Source organism: Stomoxys calcitrans, chromosome 4, assembly GCF_963082655.1.
Source record: "Stomoxys calcitrans chromosome 4, idStoCalc2.1, whole genome shotgun sequence".
NCBI lineage: Eukaryota > Metazoa > Arthropoda > Insecta > Diptera > Muscidae > Stomoxys > Stomoxys calcitrans.
The window spans coordinates 91,706,916-91,731,530 of record NC_081555.1 but is presented as its reverse complement, the minus strand read 5'-3'; the positions used below and the strand labels follow the sequence as shown (position 1 = coordinate 91,731,530).

General features: G+C 38.0%; 1 protein-coding gene across 1 annotated transcript in view; it reads left to right on the top strand.

Annotated features, from left to right (window-relative positions):
• LOC106084983 (mucin-12) overlaps positions 1–24,615 on the top strand; it is a 357,036-nt gene that overhangs the window by 219,692 nt on the left and 112,729 nt on the right. The window contains 1 exon segment of the mRNA XM_059367199.1: positions 24,338–24,398. Within this exon segment, the coding sequence (XP_059223182.1) occupies positions 24,338–24,398 (61 nt within the window).

Genomic DNA, 24,615 nt, shown 5'->3' with positions numbered 1-24,615 from the left:
TAGCTTTATATATTAATGCAGAGAATTGGAGTAAAAGCATGATAGTGGCAGTATGATGGTATTAACATTTTGTATAAAAAAATATAAACTAAATTTGCCAAAATTTTCTACAGAGGTAGGAATTTAAAAAATTCTCAAACTAAATAAAAAGTTTGAATAAACTTTCTATAAAATAAAAAGTTTCTATAAATATAATGTCTTTGGAAAAGAAATAACTGAAGTAAATTGACAACATTTTGCCACAAAAATAAAATTTAGTAAAAATTTTTTTCCCAGTTTTTTGCCTGTTAGGGCGATATCATTAAATATTACAATTCTTGTCAATGATCGGAGATGCAAATGGAAAAGGAAAGCCAAAGATAGCAACACACACCAACCACTATGGGACTCGTTTCGTCTTTGGTTAGAAGACTTTTCAACCTAATAGGTGTGATAGCTTCAAGGGTCGTGCGTTGGTATGTTGTATTTGAATCGAATTAAATGGGAAAACGCATCTATGATACAATTACCACATTAACCAAGCACGACAACCCTGCTTAGTAGCTGTACTTCTTCCAATGCATTTATTTTTGTGGAATGGCAACAAGAATTGTAAAATGTAATGATCTCGCCCTAACAGGCAAAAAACTTGAAAAATTAAAAATTCGGCAGTGCCCGGCCAGGATTCGAACCTGGGCACACGGAGCAACAGCGTGAGCTATTGCCGATCATTGAGCTCGTCTCGAAAAAGAAACAAACAAGAATTAGTAAAAAAAAATTATTAGAAATAAAACTTCGACAAAACTTTCTATAGAAAGTTTCGAATTAAACCAAATTTTTTAACCAAAAAAAAAATTGAAAAAAATAAGATTTTGAGAAAATATTCTAGAGCTATAACTTTTATTACCTTTTTGTTATTTTTCCCCCAAAAGAGTCAATCTAGTAACCAAGAGATTTGTGTTAGAGAGGAAGATTTGATTATTGGAAAGCTACTGAAATAATTGCCTTACCCACGGTTCCTATTTTTCCTAACTAAGGAACAGGGACAAACTTCTCACATATCAATAAGTGCAGTCCGATTCAAGTTAAAGTTCAATGATAAGGGGTCTCCTCTTTATAGCCGAGTCCAAACACCGTGCCGCAATGCGACACTCTCTTTGGAGAGAAGTTTTTACATGGCATAGTACGTCACAAATGTTGCCAGCATTAGGAGGAGAAAACCACCGCTGAAATTTTTTTCTCTTATGGTCCCGCCAGGATTCGAAGCCAGGCTTTCAGCGCCATAAGCGGACATGCTAACCTCTACGCTACGGTGGCCTCCAAAATTGTGGCATCTACTGCCTTAAAAGTCCATATCGGATAAAATATATACATTGAAGCTATATTTAAATCAGGACCGATTTTAATGAAATTTTGCGAACGTATTGGAGCGACAAATAAAACGTCTCATGCAAAATCTGACGAAAATTGTGGTAAAGTCTATTTCAGATGAAAGATGTATCGGGGACCTATATCTATATCTAAATCTAAACCGAGTCTAATGAAATTTTGCTCACGTATTAAGACATCAAATAAAGCACCTCGTACTACATCTTGTTAAGATTGGCCTAAATAGTGGCTTCTTCGGCCTTAAAAGGCCATATCGGACAAAAGATATATATGGGAGCTATATCTAGACCGATTTATATGATATTTTGCACTCGCATTCGGACTTTAAATAAAACAACTCACGCTAGATTTTGTAGAAATCGGACCAAGATTGTGCCTACTACACCCTTTAAAGTCCAAATCGGATGAAAGACATATATAGGAAATTTTAATGAAATTTTGCACACATATGAAGAAGTCAAATATAACACTCCGTGATCAATTTAGCAAAGAACGGACCAAAATTGTGGCTGCTACAGCTTTCAAACTTCATGTCGGATAAAAGATATATAAGGGTGCCATATCTAAATTTTAACCGATTTTTGTGAAATTTTGCGGTCGTTTTGAAACTTTAAAGAAAACACTTCGGGCAAAATTTTGTAAAGATCCGACCAAAATTGTTGCTGATATGGCCATAAAATTCCATATCGGATGATGGGAGCTATATCTAAATCTAGGCCGATTTTGGCGTCATTTTGCACACATATGAGGACGATGACAAAATCACCCCATGTAAAAAATCACCCATTGTAAAGATCGGACAAAAATTGTGGCTTCTACAGCCTGAAAAGGCCAAATCGGATGAGAGATATATATGGGGGCTATATCTAAATCTGAACCGATTTCGTTGAAAATCAAAAGCGTTCGTCTTTGGGCCAAAAAACAGACTTGTGCAAAATTTCATGACAATTGGACAATAAATGTGACCTGTAACTTGATCACAAGAATACATGGACAGACAAACGGGCATAGCTAAATCGAATGTGGAAGTGAAAAGGGCAGTTTTTTCACTATTTGCCTTGGAAAAGGGTAGTTAGGGTATCCTTTGCCCTAAAGAACGTCAGATTTAGTACACTTTGCACTGCAATATGGTAGTTTAAGTACTCTTTGCCTTGAAAAATTGTAGTTTTAGTACTTAGAATATGGTAGTTTTAGTCCCCGTGCCTTGAAGAATGGCAGTTTAAGTACCCTTAGTTTTGCAATCTTTGAAAAAGAAAAGTGCTTGTACACTTTGCCTTGCAAAAGGGTATTGTTAGAAACTCTTGCTTTGCAAGAGACTAGTTTTAAAGCCTTTTGCCTTAAAAAAGGGTAGTTTTAGTCGCATTGCTTTTGAAATGGTAGTTTTAGTAAAATATTCCTTGAAAAAGGGTAGTTTTAGGACTCTTTGCCTAAGATAAGGGTAGTTTTAGTACCCTTTGCTCTAAAAAAGGGTGGCTCTAGTCCCTTTTTCTAGAAAAATGATAGTTTTAGTTCCCCTTGCATTGAAAAATTTTAGTTTTAGTACCCTTTGCCCTGAAAGGGGGTAGATTTAGTCGCCTTTGCCTTGGAAAAGGGTGGCTTTAGTCTGTTTTCATTGGGAAGGGTAGTTTTAGTACCCTTTTGGTAATTTTGCCTTGGAAAAGGGTAGTTTTAGTACCCTTTGTAGGAAAAAGGTAATAGTAGTACCCTTTGTTGTAAAAAGTCTAATATTAGTACCCTTTGCTAGGAATAGGGTAATATTAGTACCATATGCCTTGGAAAAAAGCTATTTTTAGTACCCTTTGCCGTGGAAAAGTGTAGTTTTAGTACCCTTTGCTAGGAAAAGGGTGGTATTAGTACCCTTTGCTTCGGTAAAATGCAATTTTTAGACCCTTTGCCGTGTAAAAGGGTAGTTTTAGTACCCTTTGCCTTGCAAAAAGATAGTTTTAGCAAGCTTTGCATGGGAAGTGGTTAGTTTTGATACCCTTTCCCTTGGAAAAGGGTAGTTTTAGTCTGTTTGCGTTGGAAAAGGTTGGTTTTGGTACCATTTGCTAGGAAAAGGGTACTTTTAGCAACCTTTGCCTGGGATGTGGTTATTTTTGGTATCCTTTGCACTGGAAAATTGTGGTTTTGATCACTTTGCATTGAAAAAGGGAAGTATTAGCACCCTTTACTTTGGAAGTTGTAGCTTTTGTATCCTTTGCCTTAAAAAGTGTCGTTTTGGTCTATTTTCCTTTTGAAAAAATAGCATTGTACCGTTTGTACAATAGAAAGTACCGTTTGCTTTTTTAAGTAGTTTTAGTACCTTTTGTCTTGAAAAACGGTAGTTGTATTACCCTTTTCCCCGAAAAATTTTAGTTTTAGTATTTTTTTTGCATTGGAAATGGCTAATTTTGGTACCTTTTGCCTTAAAAAAAGGGTAGTTCTTGTACCCTTTGCCTAGCAAAAAGGATAGCTCTTGTGCCCTTTGCCTTGAAAGAGGTAGTTTTAGTACCCTATGTCTTGGAAAAGGATAAATTTTTTATCCTTTGCCTTGGAAAAGGTTAGCTTTTGTATCCTTTGCCTTGGAAAGGGGTAGTTTTAGTACCCTTTGCCTTGAAAAAGGGTAGTATTGGTACCATATTCACTGGAAAAGGGTGGGTTTCGTTCCTTTTGCCTTGAAAAATGGTAGTTTTAGTACCCTTTGCCTTGGAAAAGGGTAGGTCTAGTACCCTTTGTCTTGGAAAAGGCTAGCTTTAGTACCCTTTGCCTTCTAAAAAGGCAGTTCTAGTACCCTTTGCCTTGGAAAGGGATGGTTTTAGAACCTTTTGCCTAGGAAAAGGGTAGTTTTAGTACCCTTTGCCTTGGAAAAGGGTAGTTTTGGTTCCCCTTGCCTTGGAAAATGGTATTTTTATTACCCTTTGCCTAAGAAAAGAGTAGTTTTAGTACCCTATTCCCTGGAAAGGGGTAGGTTTCGTTCCTTTTGCCTTGAAAAATGGTAGTTTTAGTACCCTTTGCCTTGGAAAATGGTAGGTCTAGTAGCCTTTGTCTTGGAAAAGGCTAGCTTTAGTACCCTTTGCCTTCTAAAAAGGCAGTTCTAGTACCCTTTGCCTTGGAAAGGGGTGGTTTTAGAACCTTTTGCCTAGGAAAAGGGTAGTTTTAGTACCCTTTGCCTTGAAAAAGGGTAGTTTTAGTACCTGTTGCCTTGGAGAGAGTAGTTTTAGTACCATTTGCCTTGGAAAGTGGTAAATTGTGCCTTGAAAAAGGCTCATTTTAGTGCCCCTTGGCTTGGAAAAAGGCAGTTTTAGTACCCTGTTTCTTGAAGAAGAGTAGTTTTAGAACACTCTTCCGTATCAAAAAGGGTTTTTAGTATCCTTTTCCGTATAAAAGATTGGATTTGGTAACTTTTTCATTGGGATGCATTTATTTGTGTAGTTACGATACCCATTACCTGTGGAAAAGTTCAAATGCGAATTTGGTTAAGGTTAGTTTTGGAGCCTTAGTACTTGGGGACTTTGTAATTCATTCTTTCCAAATACCAAATAATAGTGTTTGACAAAGTTTTAGTACTTCTTTTCATGGAAAATACTAGTTTTGTTATCACTATACCCTACGTTACTACTGTGGTACAGAGTATTTTCTACCCTACACCACTAATGCGGTACAGGGTATTTTATTGTTTGTAACATCTAGAAGGAAGAGAGAGCTAGATCCATTAAAAAGTATACAGATCGACTCAGAATCACTTTCTGATTGGATTTAGCTATGTCCGTCTGTCTGTCCGTCTGTCTATTTATCTGTCTCTTCATATTAATTTGTAAGCAAAATACAGGTCGCAATTTTAATCCGATCATCCTCAATTTTCGCACAGGAATTTTGTTGAGCCAAGAGACGAAGTTTATTGAATTTCGAAAAAATCGGTTCAGATTTCATTATAGCTCTCATTTATATGTTCGTCCGATTTGGACTAATATTGCAATAACGTGGTCCTTTGTTAAGCGATTCTCTCGAAATTTGGCACAAAAGATTTTCATATGACTCTTGACATAGATTTGGAATTTCATAGAAATCGGTTCAGATTTGGATACAGCTCCCCTATATATTTATTTATTTATTTATTGATCAATCATCCCAATATATTGCACAACGTTCTCCTAGGTGACTACCACAACATCCTAGGTGACTACCACAATCGAAGCCAGGCTTTCAGCGTCATAGGTGGACATGCTTACCTCAGCGCTGCGGAAAATTTAATTTATTTCATTAAAATTCATATTCAACAATAATTACTTTCTCCATTATATAATTAATTGTTACATAACTTTTTTATATTAACTGCAAATCAATTTCTGGTTATTACAAATCATTATCTTGTAGTTGTGTCATAAAATATTTGCCAATAAAAAAATGTTGTTAAAAGGAAAAATTGATGACCATCATAAGTCAAGCTTACATCAAATCTAACAATCGTCTGCAGTACTCAAAGTTAACAAAGCGCTAAAGGAAAATTAAAAAAGAAATGACCAAAAGAAACAAAAAACACACCAAAAAATTATGAACCCTAATCACAGCAATTGGCCATTGACCAAATTCCAATATCACCAATTATCGCGATGCACATGAAAAAAAACAAAACAAATCAAAACAAACCTCCTATCACACAAAAAAACTCGGATTACATAACACAATTTATTTAACATACTTATTAACCAATTTGCCCAGTCAACCGCAGGTTCCAGGCCCCTTGAGTACTACTGCAGCTGCTGCCAATGTTGACAAAAGGTATTTTTCTGGTTATTTTGATAGAAACGCATTTTTTCTGGTATTGCTTAGACGATTTTTTGTGGGTTTTGCTGCCAGTGAACTTTAGTTATGCCAGCGATTTGTGTTGAACTAAGTGTGACGATGTGGGGGACAACAACATCTACTACAGCTATGTGACAGCCGGCACGGCGGTTAGTTCCCCTTACCCTACATAGCTGCTATTACACCACTTTACAAATATTTAGTTGGCGTTGCGCCGCTTATTTCGTTTCTGTTGTTTGTCTGCTAACTGTGGCGCATGCGCATAACGCACAATGAAAAAAAAAATACAGTCAGCTAGTCCAAAAGCACGGACAGCCAGCCAGACGCATTAGGACAGTTAGTTAGTCTTGCATGACAGTATCGACTTAGGTATTCGATTACGCTTTTATGAAAGAGGAGAGCAAGGGGTTGCTGCTGTAGTAATCAAGTTATGGCATGCATTTATTAATACCCGCCACTATCAATTTTGACTCACTCACACACTTCACTTAGACGCCCGAATGCCTTTTGGTCGATTACACCTCCATAACAAAGGTTTGGCGGGCATAACAAATTTTCTGTTTTGTGCTATAAAAAAAAGTCATTGATGAAATTACACGCTTGGCAAGAAATAAGAAACGTAATGAAGCACTGTGGGTCTTGTGAGAAAAATAATTGGAACATAGAACTAAAATGTTAACAGAAGTTTTTCATGGAACACCCAGAGAAATTAGTCTGCTGATATCAGCACATACAGTCTGCCATTAATTTATAAATTTTAAACTTTTTAATTAATTCATAAATTCATTTTTTGAACTTCTAAACATTAACTGAGGCATTTGCTATTTATTAAAAAAAAAAAATACCAATTTTAGCATTAATGTTTTGGTTTAAAGGCATTAATATAAAGTATTGGGTTGCCCAAAAAGTAATTGCGGATTTTTTAAAAGAAAGTAAATGCATTTTTAATAAAACTTAGAATGAACTTAAATCAAATATACATTTTTTACACTTTTTTTCTAAAGCAAGCTAAAAGTAACAGCTGATAACTGACAGAAGAAAGAATGCAATTACAGAAGCTGTGAAAAAATTTGTCAACGCCGACTATATGAAAAATCCGCAATTACTTTTTGGGCAACCCAATATATCCGCACGCACAATGGCAATGTAATATATTTACTGCTTTGTGTAGACGATCTTCTTATTGTTGGCAACAACATGTAAGAAATTCAAGATTTAAAATTACAGCTAAAATCGGAATTTGAAATGAAGGATATGGGAGACATTGACGTCTATTTGGAAATTAAAGTACGTAGAAATATTGAAGAAACCACAATTGAAATGACTCAAAAAGGTTTCATAGTGAATCTATTAAAGAAGTTTGGAATGGAAATGGAATGGAGCCTAAGTTGTCCTTACCTAATGATATCAATGAGAAAACTCAACTCACTAAAGAACCTTACAAAGAATTGATTGGCCGTTTAATGTATTTGATGCTTACTACGCAGCCTGATATAAGTGTCAGCGCAAACTATTTAAGCCGTTTTCAAAATTGTGCTACAGATTGTCACTGGAGTCATCTGAAAAGAATTCTTCGGTATCTAAAGAAGCCAAAAGATATGAAGCTTTTATTTGATGGAAAATCTGATGAGACATTATTTGCAGATTGCGACGTAGATTGGGGAAATGATACCGACGATAGAAAATCTTTGAGTGGTTATTTAATAAAAATTATTTGGATCTACGGTTTTATGGTCTACTAAGAAACAATCAACGGTTTCACTTTCTTCGACCGAGGCAGAATACATAGCCCTTTGTATTACAGCTAGTGAAATTATGTAACTACTGAAATTATTGCAGGATTTGAACATAAATATTAATATGCCTATAACTATTTATGAAGATAATATGTCTTGCATGAAGATCGAAGAAGACCCTAACGAACATCAACGAATGAAACATATTGATATCAAATATCAATGTATCCCCTTTCCCTGGGAACAGGCACTAAAACTACAATTTTGCATAGGAAGTGTGCTGAAACAATCCTTTTCACTGGGGAAGGGCACTAAAACTACTATTTTCCTTGGGAACGTCATTAGACTGCATAAGTTTTCTATAAAAATAACATTTTAAAAAACGGTTTTTTTGGGAAAATCAAATTTTTATATAATTAAAATTGTGACAAAATTGATAAAGAAAACAATGACGAAAGCTCTCTCTCCCCACCACTGTGCTGCAAAAAAAAAAAACTGGTTGAATATTTAAGTGCGCATGCAATACGCAATTTCCAACTACAACATACTTTTCGTACACAATTTTAAAGTATTGTTTATTTGAATTTGGTTGGTAACCTAAATACCCTTGTATGTTTTTAGCATTTTTTTCCAAATGTCTGAAAACACCTTAACGCAAAATTACATTTTTCTGAAAATTTATGAGATAATCACAATTATTTTTATTAAATATTTTTTTTTTTTTGCGAAACAAATAATAACAAAATAATTATTATTGTTGCTCCTAATTCAAATGCATTAAAACATAATTTTTTCCTTATTAACTTAATACCTTTTTAAGAGGTTTTTGCAAAGTACTTTCGCCTAATTCATATCACTTCGCATTTTGTTTGTGCAATTTCGTTTTTAGTGGTCATTTCTCCTTTATGGTGGGGAGCCAACATTATTTTTTGCCAAATACTACACCACCATCGTTCGCACATTACCTACATGACCATATGAGGGGTATTTAAGACATTAAAACTTCACACTCACACGCACACAAAAATTTTATTTTTATGGTGAATTGGGTAATTGGTCTGAACGCTCTGTCTGAACATTTCCGTTTTATTTGCATTTTTAATAGTTTTCTGGCTAATATGGCATTTTGGCTTATTCACTTAGCCTAAGTGTGGTATGGTGTGGTGCAATGGCCACAGTCAATTAGTTTTCTTTGGTTTGATTATTGGGGCGTCTAGATTGCGTGTAGTGTAGTCTTTGGCTCTACCATTTAATTTGTTCTACATGCTATTCGACAAAAATGGCCAATTTTGTGATAAATTTGGCAATTTAGAATTGGATACAAGTGTTATTTTCTTACCAGCCTTTAGATGGCATTTTGGGTAAGGCTAAATGGGCAAAGTGTCGAATACCGGTTATAATAAATTTTATCGGGTACTCTGGTGGGACTAGCAAAATTTGGCTATGTAGAAGGTGTGTTAAGGCTAACAGGTTAGAATGAAATTGAAAATGAAAATAGTAGCGATTGTTTTTTTGCATTTCGATTTTTTTGTTTATAAAATGACCAAAAAATTGGTAATGTAGCCAAAATTATATTGGAGGCCATAGTGGTGAATATACCAGTTTGCGCACTCTTTCGATGAAAGTCAAAATTTTGGCAAGAGCATGACAAGAATTTCAGCAATCATTATCACCTCATTAATGCTTGTGACAAATTTGTTAGGCCTTTCATTGCATAAAACTTTCCGGCGTAAAGATGCCGCGAAGCTGCTCACTGATGTTAAACAAGTATCCCCGCTGTCTGCAATGGGATGTTCGAAGGAAAAATTACATTTGGAAAGTAATTTAACATTAAATCAAAATTGTTTTAAAACTTACCTTTTCCGGTCGCCTCAGTAGCCGAGTTGTTAGCCAGCTTGGATTACCAGTGGCCGGTTGTATGTACCAGATAGACCCGATGGAATTTTTCATAGGCAAGGGCTGCCGCCTCAGTGTATAACACACTGCTACAACAACAACAACAACAACAGCCAGTGAGTTCAATTCTCAGCAGAGGCCTGGTCTGTAGTACTAAAACCACCTTTTTCTAAATAAAATGGTACCAAAACCATTTTTTCAAAGAAAACGGGCACGAAAACCAATCTTTTCAACTCAGAAGAGTACTAAAACTAAACTCTCCGCAGAAAAAGGGACGAAACTATTTTTTTCCCCCAGAAAAAGGTAACAAAACTACTCTTTCACAAGAAAAGGGGTACTAAAAGTATCCTTTCACGAGGAAAAAATAAAACAAATACACCCATTAAGGAAGAAACGGAAGTAAAGCTACCATGTCCCAAGAAAATTGATAACAAAGCTAGCGGGTCCCAAGTCAAAGGATAGTGAAACCAATCATTCCGCAGATATTGGAAGTAAACCTCCCCTGTCCCAAAACAATTGGCAAACTACTGTAACTATGCTTTTCCTGGAAAAGCATACTAAAACTACCCTTTCTGAAGAAAGGGGACACTAAAACTATCCTTTCTCAACGAAAGGACACAAAAACTATTCTTTCCCATGGAAAGAGGCACTTAAACTACTCTTTTTCAAGGAAAAGGATACTAATGGTACCTTTTAATAAGAAAAGAGGTAATAACGATTCACTTTCCTAGGAAGAGTAGATCAAAACCACACCTTCCCAAAAAAGAAGTTCTTACCCTAAACTTTTGTAAGAAAAGGGGTACTACTGGTACACTTTCATAAGAAAAGGGCTACTAATGGTACCCTTTCGTAAGAAAATGGGTTCTAATGGTACCCTTTCCTAAGAGAAAGGGTACTAATGGTACTTTTTCCTTAGAAAACGGGTACTACTGGTACCCTTTCCAAAGAAAAGGGGTACTTATGGTACCCTTTCCTAAGATAACATGTCCTAATGGTATCGTTTCCAATGGGACCCTTTCCAAAGAAAAGGGCTACTTATGGTACCCTTCACTAAGAAAAGAGGTTCTATTGGTATCGTTTCCTAAGAAAAGGGTACCAATGGTACCTTTTGCTATGAAAAGGGGTACTAATGGCACCCTATCCAAAAAAGAGGTCCTATTACTATCGTTTCCTAAGAAAAAGGGTACCAATGGTACCCTTTGCTACGAAAAGGGGTACTAATGGCACCTTATCCAAAAAAGAGGTCCTATTACTATCGTTTCCTAAGAAAAAGGGTACCAATAGTACCCTTTGCTATGAAAAGGGGTACTAATGGCACCCTTTCCTAAGAAAAGGGGTACTAATGGCACCCTTCCCAAAGAAAAGGGGAGCTAATGGTACCGTTTGTTAAAAGAAGTGGTATTAAAGGTACCCTTTCCTAAGAGAAGGTGTACAAATAGTACCCTTTCGTAAGAGAAGGGGTTCAAGTGGTACCCTTTACTTAGGAAACGGGACCTAATGGCTCTCTCTCCTAAGAAATCGGGTACTACTCGTTCCATTTCCAAAGAAAATGGGTACCTATAGAACCCTTTCCTAAGAAAACGTGTCCTAATGGTATCGTTTCCTAAGAAAAAAGGTATCAATTGTACCCTTTGCTAAGAAAAGGGGTATTAATGTCACCCATTCCTAACAAATGGGTACTACCATTTTCCCAGCAAAGGATGTTAAAACTACCATTTCCCCAGGAAAGAGTGCCAAAACTACCCTTTCTCAGAGGAGGTTGCTAAAACTTCCACTTCCTCAGGAAAGAGCGCTAAAACTACGCTTTCCTAATGGAAGGGGTGCTAACACTACCCTTTCCCCAGGAATGAGGTGCTAAAACTACCCTTACCCAAGGAATGAGGTGCAAAAACTACCCCTTCCCAAGGAATGAGGTACAAAAACTACCCTTTCCTAAGGAAAGAGTGATAAAACTACCGTTTCCTAAGAAAAGGGTGATAAAACTACCCTTTCATAAAAAAATTGCGATAAAATTTCCCTTTCTTAAGAAAAGGGTGGTAAAACTACACTTTCCTAAAAACGGTGATAAAACTACTTTTTCCTAAGAAAAGGTTAATAAAACTACCCTTTTCTAAGAAGAGGGTGATAAAATTACCCTTTCCTTAGAAAAGGCTAATAAAACTACCCTCTCCCCAGGAAAGAGGAACTGACTACACTTTCCTCAGGAAAGTAGTATTAAAACTCCACTTTGCTCAGGAAAGGTTACAGAAACTTCCCTTTCCCCAAGAAAGGGGAACAGAAACAACCCTTTCCCCAGGAATGTGGTACAAAAACTACCCTTTACACAGGATAGGAGTACTGGTACTACACTTTCCCTAGGAAAGGGGTACCGAACCTATCCTTTTCCCAGGAAAGGGGTGCAGAAACTACCCTTTCCCTAGGATATGGTTACTGATACTACCCTTTCCCCAGGAAAGGGGTACTTAAACTATCCTTTCCCCCGGAAATGGGTGCAGAAACTACCCTTTCCCTAAGATATGGGTACTGATGCTACCCTTTCCCCAGGAAAGGGGTACTTAAACTATCCTTTCCCCCGGAAAGGGGTACTAATACTACCCTTCTCCAAGAAAAGAGATACTAATCTACATTTCTCAAGGAAGACGGTATTAAAGTTACTCTTACCAAACAAAGGTACATTAAATCTAGCCTTAGCCTTTCCCTAGGAAAGGGATACTCAAACTATCCTGTATCTAATAAAGAGGCCACCGTAGCGCAGAGGTTAGCATGTACGCCTATGACGCTGAACGCCTGGGTTCGAATCCTAGCGAGACCATCAAAAAAAATTTCAGCGGTGGTTTTCCCCTCCTAATGCTGGCAACATTTGTGAGGTACTATGTCATATAAAACTTCTCTCCAAAGAGGTGTCGCCTGCGGCACACCGTTCGGAGTCGGCTATATAAAGGAGGCCCCTTATCATTGAGCTTAAACTTGAATCGGACTGCACTCAATGATATGTGAGAAGTTTGCCACTTTTTCTTAGTGGAATTTTCATGGGAGAAATTTTCATTTTCAATAAAGAGGTGCTAAAGCTACCCTTTGCTAAATAAAGAGATAATTAACCCATTATGTCCTTAATCAAGAAGTACTGAAACTACCCTTTCCCTAAAAAGAGGTACTAAAGCAACCATTTTCCAAAAAGGGGTACAAAATTATTCTTTCGCAGGGTAAAGAGTACTAAAACTACCCTTTCCCAAGAAAAGGCGTACTTAAACTACCCTTTCCCAAGAAAAGGCGTACTTAAACTACCCTTTCCCAAGAAAAGGCGTACTTAAACTACCCTTTCCCAAGAAAAGGCGTACTTAAACTACCCTTTACCAAGAAAAAGGGTATTAAAACACCCTTTACCAAGAAAAAGGGTATTAAAACTACCCTTTTCCAAGGAAAAGGTTACTAAAACTACCTTTTCTCAAGGAAAGGGGTAATAAAACTATCCTTTCCCAAGAAAAAGGATACTAAAACTTCCCTATCCCAAGGAAAGGGGTACTAAAACTACTAAAACTTCCCTTTCCAAAGAAAAAGGATACTAAAACTTCCCTATCCCAAGGAAAGTGGTACTAAAACTACCCTTTCCAAAAGAAAATGGTACGAGAACTACCCTTATCCAAGAAAAAAGGTAATAAATCTACACTTTGCTAGAAAAATGGTACCAAAACTACCCTTTTCCAAGGAAAAGGGTGGTTCTAATACCATTTTCCTTGGAAAATTATCCTTTTCCAAGAAAAAGGTTACTAAAACTAAAATTTCTCAAAGAAAAGGTTACTGGTACTCTCATCACCAAGGAAAAAGGTACTAACACCATCCTTTCCAAAGAAAAAGGATACTAAAGTTACCCTTTCCAAAGAAAAATAGTACTAAAAACACCCTTTTCAAAGAAAAAGAGTACTAAAACTACCCTTTCTCAAGAAAAACGGTATTAAAACTACCCTTTCCTAAGGAAAAGGGTACTAAAACTACCCTTACTCATGGAAAATGGTCCCAAAACTACCCTCTCCCAAGAAAAAGGATACTTAAACTTCTCTTTCCCATCGAAAAGTGTACTTAAACTAACCTTTCCCAAGTAAAAGGGTAATAATACTAACCTTTCCAAGGCAAAGGCAACCAAAAAGAACCTTTCTCAAGGTATAGAGTATTTAAAGTTACCTTCCCTAGAAAAAGGATAGTAGGAAAACCCAAAAAATTGGTAATAAAGTCAAACTAAGGGGGTATTTGAACTACCCCTCACAAGGAAAGGTGCACTAAAACTACTCTTTCCCGGGAAATGGATATTTAAAACAAACCCCCCAAGCACTAAAAATATTAAAAATTTAAGCTTCAGAAAAAACTTTCAGCAGATATTAGTAACATCTCATTTACTAAACTTTCCAAGTGTTTTTCGGTCTCATGCTCTTTTACTGGCAAACGAATGACTTTCAATATAAATGTGAGCAAGTTATTGCTGATTACTGCGTTATGGTGATATCTTTTAAATTAACTTAAAAGTGTACGAGAATCCCAAATTTGCTAACAGGAGGTTTATCCCCATGATAAGTTCCGGTTAGCTAACACGAACTTTATTTTTTTTTACGAGAAACCCGGTTTAAACCCACTGATTTCCACAAAAAAGTTAATAAAACTAAAATTTCTCAAGAAAAGTGGTACCAGGAAAAAGGGTTCCAAACAAATAAGATTGTCAAGCTACCATTTTCAAGCCTTTCGTTTACTCATATCATTTTTAAATTGTAATTCACCATAACTCAATTTCCAATAATTTTCTTAAATGCATTAATCGAAAAAACGTAAATTCCAACAACAACTTCGTCTATAAAAAAATCACAGACATTATGTGCTATTAATTATTAAAAACTCATTCAAATGGAATCATCTATGGGGAATTCTTGCCTCAATGAGTTATGTTTATCCTTTTGCCATTTAATCGGATCGCATTGACTTTAACCCGCGTGAGGTTATCAGCTGTGTAAAAACCTTCAAACCACATGTATTCAGACTAACAGCACACACCGACAAATCGGTCCTTACACACATCTCACACACATGCATATACGCATGCTACGTGCACATCCTCGTATTTAACTAAATTGATGGCACAAATGTTGAAAATGTACGAGACCAAAGAATGAAGCATCCTTACACGCACATACCTGCATAGATGGATAAGAACGCATTGTAGGCATGGGATATAAAAAATTCTATTAACAGGGCCTTCTTGACATAGGCTTTAATAGCCGAAGCTCCCGACTTAACTAGAACCAGTAGAATGAATATTTAGTCTGTTTGCAGTATTCCTTTTTCGGGTTATGGACACTTATGAGACTTTTACATCAGTCTATGGCCTTCATGGAAATTTTGTCTAATCTACCTTCCAACGGACTAAATCTTAGTCCTTGACTTATCCGAATCTTCTGCCTAATTTGTGCCTTGTGTTAGAACATCTTCTTATACATAAAAATCAATTTGTATTCGTTTGTTTGTTTGTTTGTGTATTCCTTATAGACTTATAACCAGCTGAACCGATTTTCTTGAAATTGATGGCACAAATGTTGATCCCGTGGTGAAAATAGGGTACTACATTTTTTGATATCTGAAGGGAGGCGGACCCTCCCCCTTACCCTTATTTTCAGAAACGCCGGATCTCTGAGATGGGTGGTGCGATTTAAGCGAAATTTTGGATACTCTCATAAAGTACCCTAAAAATAAAAATTTGGTATCCAAATTTCGGATGGGGTACCTAGGGGGGCCGCCCCACCCCAAAACCTACCAAACATATATTTAGACCAATCACGACGATATGGGACTCAAATGAAAGGTATTTAGGATAAGAAAACGTATCTGATATCCAAATGTCGGACATATTTACCAACCATGGCAATATGGGACTCAAATTAAAGGTAGAATACGAATCTAATATCCAAATGTGGGACCACGTTTTTGGGGGTCCACCCCTTCCCCAAAACACCCTCCAAACGGGACTTATTTACTGACCATGGGAATATGGGGCTTAAATAAAAGCTTTTTGAGTGTAGAATTCGAATCTGGTAACCAAAGTGCTTGGGGGCCGCCTCTCCCCAAAAACATCCCCCAAAGGGGACAAATTGACGACCATAGCAATATGGGGCTCAAATGAATGGTATTTGGGAGTAAAGCATGAATCTGATATCAATATTTGGAAAAAGTGTCTATAGGGCCACCCCACCCCCACAACACCACCCAAATAGGAAGTATTTGCTGACTATTGCCATATCAGGCTCAAATAAGAGGGTTTTTATAGTGGAACACGAATCCGATATATATTTTCAAGGCCAACTTACTGTACTTAGGGCAGCAGCCCTTCCCCAAAACAACCCCAAAGTGTGCAAATTTTTCGACCATGGCAATATGTGGCTCAAATGAAGGGTATTTGAAATTAGACCACCTCACCCCCGAAAACACCCCTAAATCAGATATCATGATAATATCGTGCTGAAATAAAGTATTTTAAGAATGGAGTACACCTTACATCCAAATTTAAATTCTCGCCTGCATTCGAACCCAGGCGTTCACCGTCATAGGCGGATATGCTAACCTCTACGCTACGGTGGCCTCCAGGACATCTATAATACTATGCAGAATTTAGTGACTCCTTTTTCAATCCAACGCAATTCTAGGCAAGGCGGAACTGTCAGTTCTCTAGTTACCTGCCATAGCATTTCCTGGACCTTCTCTGAACAAAGTTCAAACATTTCAAATGTGGATCAAACATTTCAAAACATGGTCCATAAATCGTTAGTTATGAAATAACTATATTTTGTTCTAAATATCAAAATGATATCATTGATCAATTTTTAAACGATTTGCAATTTCAACCTTCATCACAAGGCCTTTGGCCTCTCTTATTCCCCATTGATCCCAAGAATGTAGATTACCGCGTTGACCAATGCTCTGGCCTGTGGTATTTCGAACACGATTTAACAATAAAACCACATTTCTGAAATTCCACAAAAGCCAGAGGCAAGAACGGCGCCATTGCCGCCAGTGCAACCCACGAGTATAAAAATTTCCATAGTTGCAGCTAGTGAAAAAGCGAACAAAAATATGAGCCAAGTTGCTGCCAAAGAATTTGCTCATAATTTTAAGCTTCTCACTAGCGTAAAGCATAGAAGTGATGTCCATCCATTAAAAACATCCGTCGTGAGATGGACAAGAACTAACCAGTGGCAGACCAATGAACGAACAGACGGACGGACGGACAGACAGATCTTTCACACAATAAATGCCATAATTACCATAAATAGTGAAAACGACCAAAAACCGCACAATCCAACCCAACTGAACTCTACTTTAGTTCACCAAGCCATAGAGATTCGCTTCAACCACTCCACCCCACCCCACCCCACTTCACCGTATCATAGCATGTATCAATTTAATTTATTTGATGGCCAATGTCGAGAATGTCTGTCTAGGCTACTACTACCACCTTAGTTGCTTCATGAATAAAAATTTATTAAGAACTCAAGAAAGAATCACAATGCATTTTATTCTTTTTAGAATTGTTGCCGGTTTTTTATGGCAATGATCAAAATTAATTGCCACTAACAAGATTTAAATGGTTTTGCATAATTTTTGAATTATTATCTAAGCGGTGGGTAGAACAACCGAAAACGCTGGAGCTTTCAATAAAAAGAGTTATCAAAATAATTGCAAAGCCAACCCATTTGAGCCAATGATGATTCAACATTGACCCTTGCCAAGACCTTAGATGTTTTTTTTTTGCGTCTACATTATGTGGGAGGCTAGCCAAAACTGATGGAGTGAGCGAAAACAAACACAATGGAGAAATCTGGTAGCAATTATTTAATTTAGACAAAAAGGAATGATTTTAATAAGCAAGAAAATTTCAAAGATAGAAAATCTCTATTATTTATTTAATGATGGTTCGTAAAGTTTAAAGCCCTGAAATCATAAATAATTAAAATTATTATGTGACCAAGTTCAGGCGGCTTTAAGTGTGGTTAGCATGAATGTTACATGACCATCATATTTAAACCATACGAAAAAAAAAATTAAAAAACTATTGCCGATTAATATTTGCAAGAAATTTTCCATGCAAATCATAATAAGTTTGGAGAAAATATTCAAGAACAAGTAAAAAGGCGTTAAGTTCTGCAGGGCCGAACTTTGGATACCCACCACCTCGGGTATATATGTTAACCACCTTTCATCAAAATCCAGTGAAAATTACATACCTTATGTCCCATAGCAGTTATAACGAAATATGATCCGATTTGGACCAAATACTAATAATTACTAGTCATTGTTGAATTATAACAAAATATTGGTCTTTTTAGTAGCTGTATCTAAAAATAAACCGATCTGAACCATATACAACCTGGATGTCGAAAAGCCTAACATAAGTCAATGGGTCAAATTTTAGTTAAATCGGATTATAAATGCGTTTTTTCTTTTTTGGGGGGCCAAAGACTTTAAATCGAAATATCAGTCTATATGGCAGCTATATCCAAATCTTGATCGATCTGAGTGAAATTGAAGAAGGATGTCGAAGGGCCCAACACAAATCACGGTCCCAAATTGCGGCGACATTGGACAATAAATGGCCTTTTACTGGCCCAAAACCTAAAACCGAGAGATCGGTCTATATAGCAGCTATATACAAATCTTGACCGATCTGTGCCATAATGCAGAACTATGTCAAGGGGTTTAACCTTACTCAATGTCCTAAATTTCGGCGACATCGGACAATAAATGCGTCTTTTATGGGCCCAAAACCCTAAATCGAGAGATCGGTCTATATAGCAGCTATATCCAAATCTGGACGGATCTGAGCCAAATTGACGAAGGATGTTGAAGGGCCAAACATAACTCGCTGTCCCAAATTTCGGCGACATCGGGTAATAAATGCGCCTTTTATGGGCTAAAAACCTTAAATCGAGAGATCGGTCTATATTGCAGCTATATCCAAATCTGGATCGATTTGGGCCAAATTGACGAATGATATTGAGGAGCCTAACATAATTCACTGTTCCAAATTTCAGCAAAATCGGATAATAAATGTGGCTTTTATGGGCCTAAGACCCCAAATCTGAGGATCTGTCTATATGGCAGCTATATCCAAATCTGGACCGATCCGGGCCAAACTAACGAAGGATGTCGAAGGGGCTGACACAACTCACTGTCTCAAATTTCAGTAAAATCGGATAATAAATGTGACTTTTATGGGCGTTAGACCCTAAATCGGAGTATCGGTCTATATGGCAGCTATATCCAAATCTGGACCGATCCGGGCCAAACTAACGAAGGATGTCGAAGGGGCAGACACAATTCACTGTCTCAAATTTCAGTAAAATCTGATAATAAATGTGGCTTTTATGGGCCCAAAACCCTAAATCGAAGGATCAGTCTATATGGCAGCTATATCCAAATCTAAACCGACCTGGGCCAAATTGACAAAATATGTCGAAGGGCCTAACACAACTCGCTGTTCCAAATTTCAGCAAAATCGGGTAATAAGTATGGCTTTTATGGGCCTAAGACCCTAAACCGGAGGATCAGTCTATATGGCAGCTATATCCAAATCTGGACCAATCTATACCAAATTGAAGGAGGATGTCGAAGGGCCTAACATTACTCACTGTCCCAAATTTCGGCGACATCGAATAACAAATAAGCCTTTTATGGGCCTAAGACCCTATATCTGAGGATCTGCCTATATGGCAGCTATATCCAAATCTAAACCGAACTGGGCCAAATTGACAAAATATGTCGAAGGGCCTAACACAACTCGCTGTTCCAAATTTCAGCAAAATCGGGTAATAAATGTGGCTTTTATGGGCCTAAGACCCTAAATCTGAGGATCAGTCTATATGGCAGCTATATACAAATCTGAATCGATCTGGACCAAATTGACAAAGAATGCCGAAGGACCCAAAACAACTCACTGTCTCGAATTTCAGTAAAATCGGATAATAAATGTGGCTTTTGTGGGCCTAAGACCCTAAATCTAAGGATCGGTCTATATGGGGGCTATATCAAGATATAGTCCGATATAGTCCATCTTTGAACTTAACCTGCTTATGGACAAAAAAGGACTCTGTGCAAAATTTCAGCTCAATATCTCTGTTTTTGAATACTGTAGCGTGATTTCAACAGACAGACCGACAGACGGACGGACATGTCTAGATCGTCTTAAATTTTTACGCTGATCAAGAATATATATACTTTATAGGGTCGGAAATGGATATTTCGATGTGTTGCAAACGGAATGACAAAATGAATATACCCCCATCCTTCGGTGGTGGGTATAAAAAAAAACCAGTTAAATGGAATTGAGTTCGAATGGGCCTACAACTTCGGGTATGTATCTTAACCACCTTTCGTTAGGTTTAAGTGGCAATCTGCCATCAGACTCACTTAGACGTTTTCGTCCATTGTGATACCACAGGAACAGAAGAAGGAAGATGCCTTCCAGTTCCTATCGTTGAACCATGCAGATCGCTTTAAAAAGCCCAATAACTTGCGTATGTTTACATCCGCTCAATCAGACAGGTTCTCAGAGAAATGAGAACCTTAAGTGGAACTCCTTCTAACTGCTAGTACGGAACACACACACATAAGATGTTCTATAGTCTCTTCCTCCTCGATGTCCTTCCAGCTTCTGCAAAAGTCGTTGCAGGCAACCTTCAGACTGTCCGCATGTTTTCCGATTAGACAATGACCTGTCATGACGGACAAAATGATTGAGACGGAACTCCTAACTGCTAGTGCGGGACACACACACAGAAGGTGTTCTATAGTCTCTTCTTCCTCGATGTCCCTACAGCTTCTGCAAAAGTCGTTGCTGGCAGCCTTCAGTCCGTCAGCATGTTTTCCGATTAAACAGTGACCTGCCATGACAGACACAATCACTGAAACGTCTGTTCAAGCCAATGACAGCAAAGCAGTAGACCTCTTCAATTTTAGATGAGGCCACATAGTTTTGGAATTCTCACAGTCCCCTCTTTGTGACCTTCTATCATTAGTTGCCCTTCGGGCCTGGTCCTGAAAACTTAGCTTACATGTCGCTAGAGGCATACCCACAGATTCCAGTGTCCCTGGAGTGTGTAAGGTAGTTCCTAGTCTCGCAAGCTCGACTGCTTTACAATTCCCTGGGATATCTCTGTGGCCTGGCACCCACAACAGATGAATTTTGAACTGTTCATCCATCTCGTTGAGAGATCTGCGACAGTCGAGTGCGATTTTTGTGTTCAGAAATACGTTCTCCAGGGATTTAATGGCTGCCTGGCTGTCTGAGAAGATATTTATGCCAATCGTCGTAATGACATTATATCTTAGCCATTCCAACACCTCCCTAATTGCAAGGATCTCTGCTTGATACACTCTGCAGTGGTCGAGTAACCTCTTCGATATGACCATTTCTGGATATTTAGAGTACACCCCAAAGCCGACCTGGTCGTTTAGCTTGGCACCATCCGTATAGAAGTCTAATTAACTTGTGTTACCAGGGATATCGTAGTTCCAATAGGTTCTATCAGGAATAGTGGTACAGTAATTTTTATCAAAAAGCGGCTCAGATGGAGTGTAAACCACACTGCCTGGCACATCGGATGTTGTATCAAGTATAACACAGTGTCCGTGGCCGCCACATGACCTATGAGAAAGCTCCCTTAACTTCACGGCGGTGGTCGCTGCAATTTGGGTAGCCACAATGTCAGAGGCATCAGATGGTGTCGTCCGTGATGCACAAACAAGCCAACCTTTGGATACGGTTAAGTATTGAGCAGTAGGTGGATTTTTGAAGCGCCGTCCACCAGACTACAACACCATATAGCATAATAAGTCTGACAACTGGAGTATATATCCAATGCATGACACGCGGTCTAAATCCCCAACTTTTGCCAATGGCTCTCTTGCAGGTGTGTAGGGCAAGAGTAGCCTTTCTTGCCCTTTCCAAAATGTTGGATTTGAATTTCAGTTTTCTGTCCAGCAAAACACCCAGGTTTTTTGCACTTTTGTTAAATAGAACATTCTCTCCACCCAAGGGGACAGGTACCACTGTAGGCAACTTGTATCTCCTGTTGAAATGAACTACTTCTATCTTGCACAGATTTATACCCAGACCACTTTCGGTAGCCCATTTTGCTGTTGCACGTAGAGCTTCCTGAAGTATATAATTTTTTGATTTCTTTACCCCAAAAGTACCATTGAAAAAAATTAGACCGGTCGGTTCAATATGGCATTCACATGAAAGGTATTCGGGAGAAGAATACGAATTTAATATTAAAAACTGATTCCAAGTATTAGGGGGCCGTCCCGACCTCAAAAGCGCCTCAAAATCAAAAGTGGACCGATCGAGACCAAGTGGGACTCTAATGAAAGTATTGGGTTGCTAAAAAAGTAATTGCGGATTTTTTAAAAGAAAGTAAATGCATTTTTAATAAAACTTAGAATAAACTTTTATCAAATATACTTTTTTACACTTTTTTCTAAAGCAAGCTAAAAATAAATTTGTCAACGCCGACTATATGAAAAATCCGCAATTACTTTTTGGGCAACCCAATACAACAAAAAGATAATACAACAGGTTCAGAGAACATGTTGTCTTGGCATGGGCAGAGCGATGAGGACCACGCCCACTATGGCACTGAAGACTATTCTCGATTTCCGATCCATAGACATACATACATAAGTGTGAGGCAGCCACTGCAGCTATGCCAAATGCGACTTAAGGCGATGGGAGAATGGGTAGAGGACAGGAGCAGATCATGGATCGAGTTAGAATCGTGGTGACGATAGGAAACCTGGAAGGAATAGAAGAGGCTTCTGAACGGATACCTGAAATGATACTTGAGATCAAGTGCGAGACACTGCTACCAAAGGCACAGTCTTAGATTGGCGGAACTCTGGTATTGTTATATGGGAGATCATGATACTCAGATGGATCAAAGCTCGAGGTCAGAGTGGGGATCTATTTTGAGAACCCAGACACTGAGATCTGTTTTCGGCTGTATGACCATAATACGGTCCTGCAGGCGGAGATGCGGGAGGTCACGGTGGTGTGGTGTTAACGCGAGGACATCTAATGTGAATCTCTTTACGGTCAGTAAACTGGTCGTCGGGGCAATAACAACCAAGACGGTAAGGTAACGAACAGTCTTGGATTGTATGAAGGAGATTAACGCCTTGCCTGTGGATGGCATAATCCGCATCGTTTGGGTGCCGGGCCATAGTGGAGTGAGGGGGAATTAAAGAGCAGACGATTTGGCAGTAAAGACCAGAGGATTACCGTCAATAAAATTGGTTAACAATAAAGACTTTCGGGGTGACGCAGTCCGAGTTAAGATAGTGGTCGCTGTGGAAAAGCGAAACGGTCGGTAGGACGGCGAAAATTCTATGAGGAGATTTGAATCCTGAGAAGGCGAGACTATTACTAAAAGGAAGTTCTTGTAGCTATTACCATAGGAAGGTCAGTATAGCTTTCGGAATCACTACAGTACTCACATGACTACGAGCTCACTTATGTTAAATCGGTGCGGCATGCGCGGAAGATGATGAGATGTTGATGCTTTTCCTTTTGTCATTGCCCGGCTTACGCTTCTAACAGATACATGAACCAATTTAAGGGCGTAGCATGGAAAACAATTAATGATTTTGTGAGTAGCACGGAATTCCTAACATAGATTTTCTATTTCTCGAGGTTACTTTTAAATATTTAGAACGCACAACAAGCCGATTATTGGCTGAGGTGTATGTCCATGGGGCGAATTGATATCCGCGCCCTCTTTTCAACCTTACTTAACCTAACCTAGTATTGAGGGTCTAAAAACCACTCCAAATTCCCTTATGCCTGAACTGAACAAGGCCAAGCTAAGGATATATAGGAGCGATTAGAGTCAGTTCTCAGAGAAATCCTCAACAGATTTTGCTGAAGCTTTGTCTGTAAAATTATCATCAACATCGCCAAAGCTTGATGGATTGTTTGAAGCAAAAAATGCTTCTAATGGCAGAAGTGACGTTGTTCTTATGCGAGAACTATGGATATTTTGTTCGCGGGCTTCGGAATTTTGCTGCTTGCAAATGAAACCAGTGCCGCTAGCACTGAAGAAAATTGAATGCCTTAAAAAACTTCATGCCTAAATAAAAAAAAAAAAAATATTCTCCTAAAAGAGATTTCGGGGAAATTTTCTATATAAGGCGTCCCTTATAGTTTATGGTCAGCTTTTTTCATAGTTTATGGTCACTTTAAACATATGAGGCTTATTATGGGAAAATATTTCATTTCGAAGGGAGAACACAGATTCATATTAACATTTTTATGACAATCTCTCTACTATACAATTTCAGCATATGCTATATAAAATAATGTTTCTCTTCTCCATTATTTTGTCTTCATTATTAACATAAAGATGGGAAATATCTCACATTTAATGACCATTTAATGCAAACCTCCACTTTTATAAGGCAGCCATATGCAGGCAAAGATTTATACCAGTACTCATTTCCTTTTTTTCGTTTTTGTCTCGTTGCAGCTTCCGCGAGGAGCGGTATTACCACTCCTCTTTCTACTATGTGCGCTACTATATATAAATGGTAAGTTAACAACGTCAAACACTCACCCACTCTTCCCGGTCCCTCTGTAGCACACCACAAAATAAATGCAAGACTGTGTATTTATTATCCTTAAGATAATAACCTTCTATGTGCGTGTGTGTGTGTGTGTTGTACAAAATTTATGAAGCCACTTTGATTTACATACTAATGTGTCCTCTTTCATCTCAATTTCCATTGCCTTCAATTTGCTGCACTG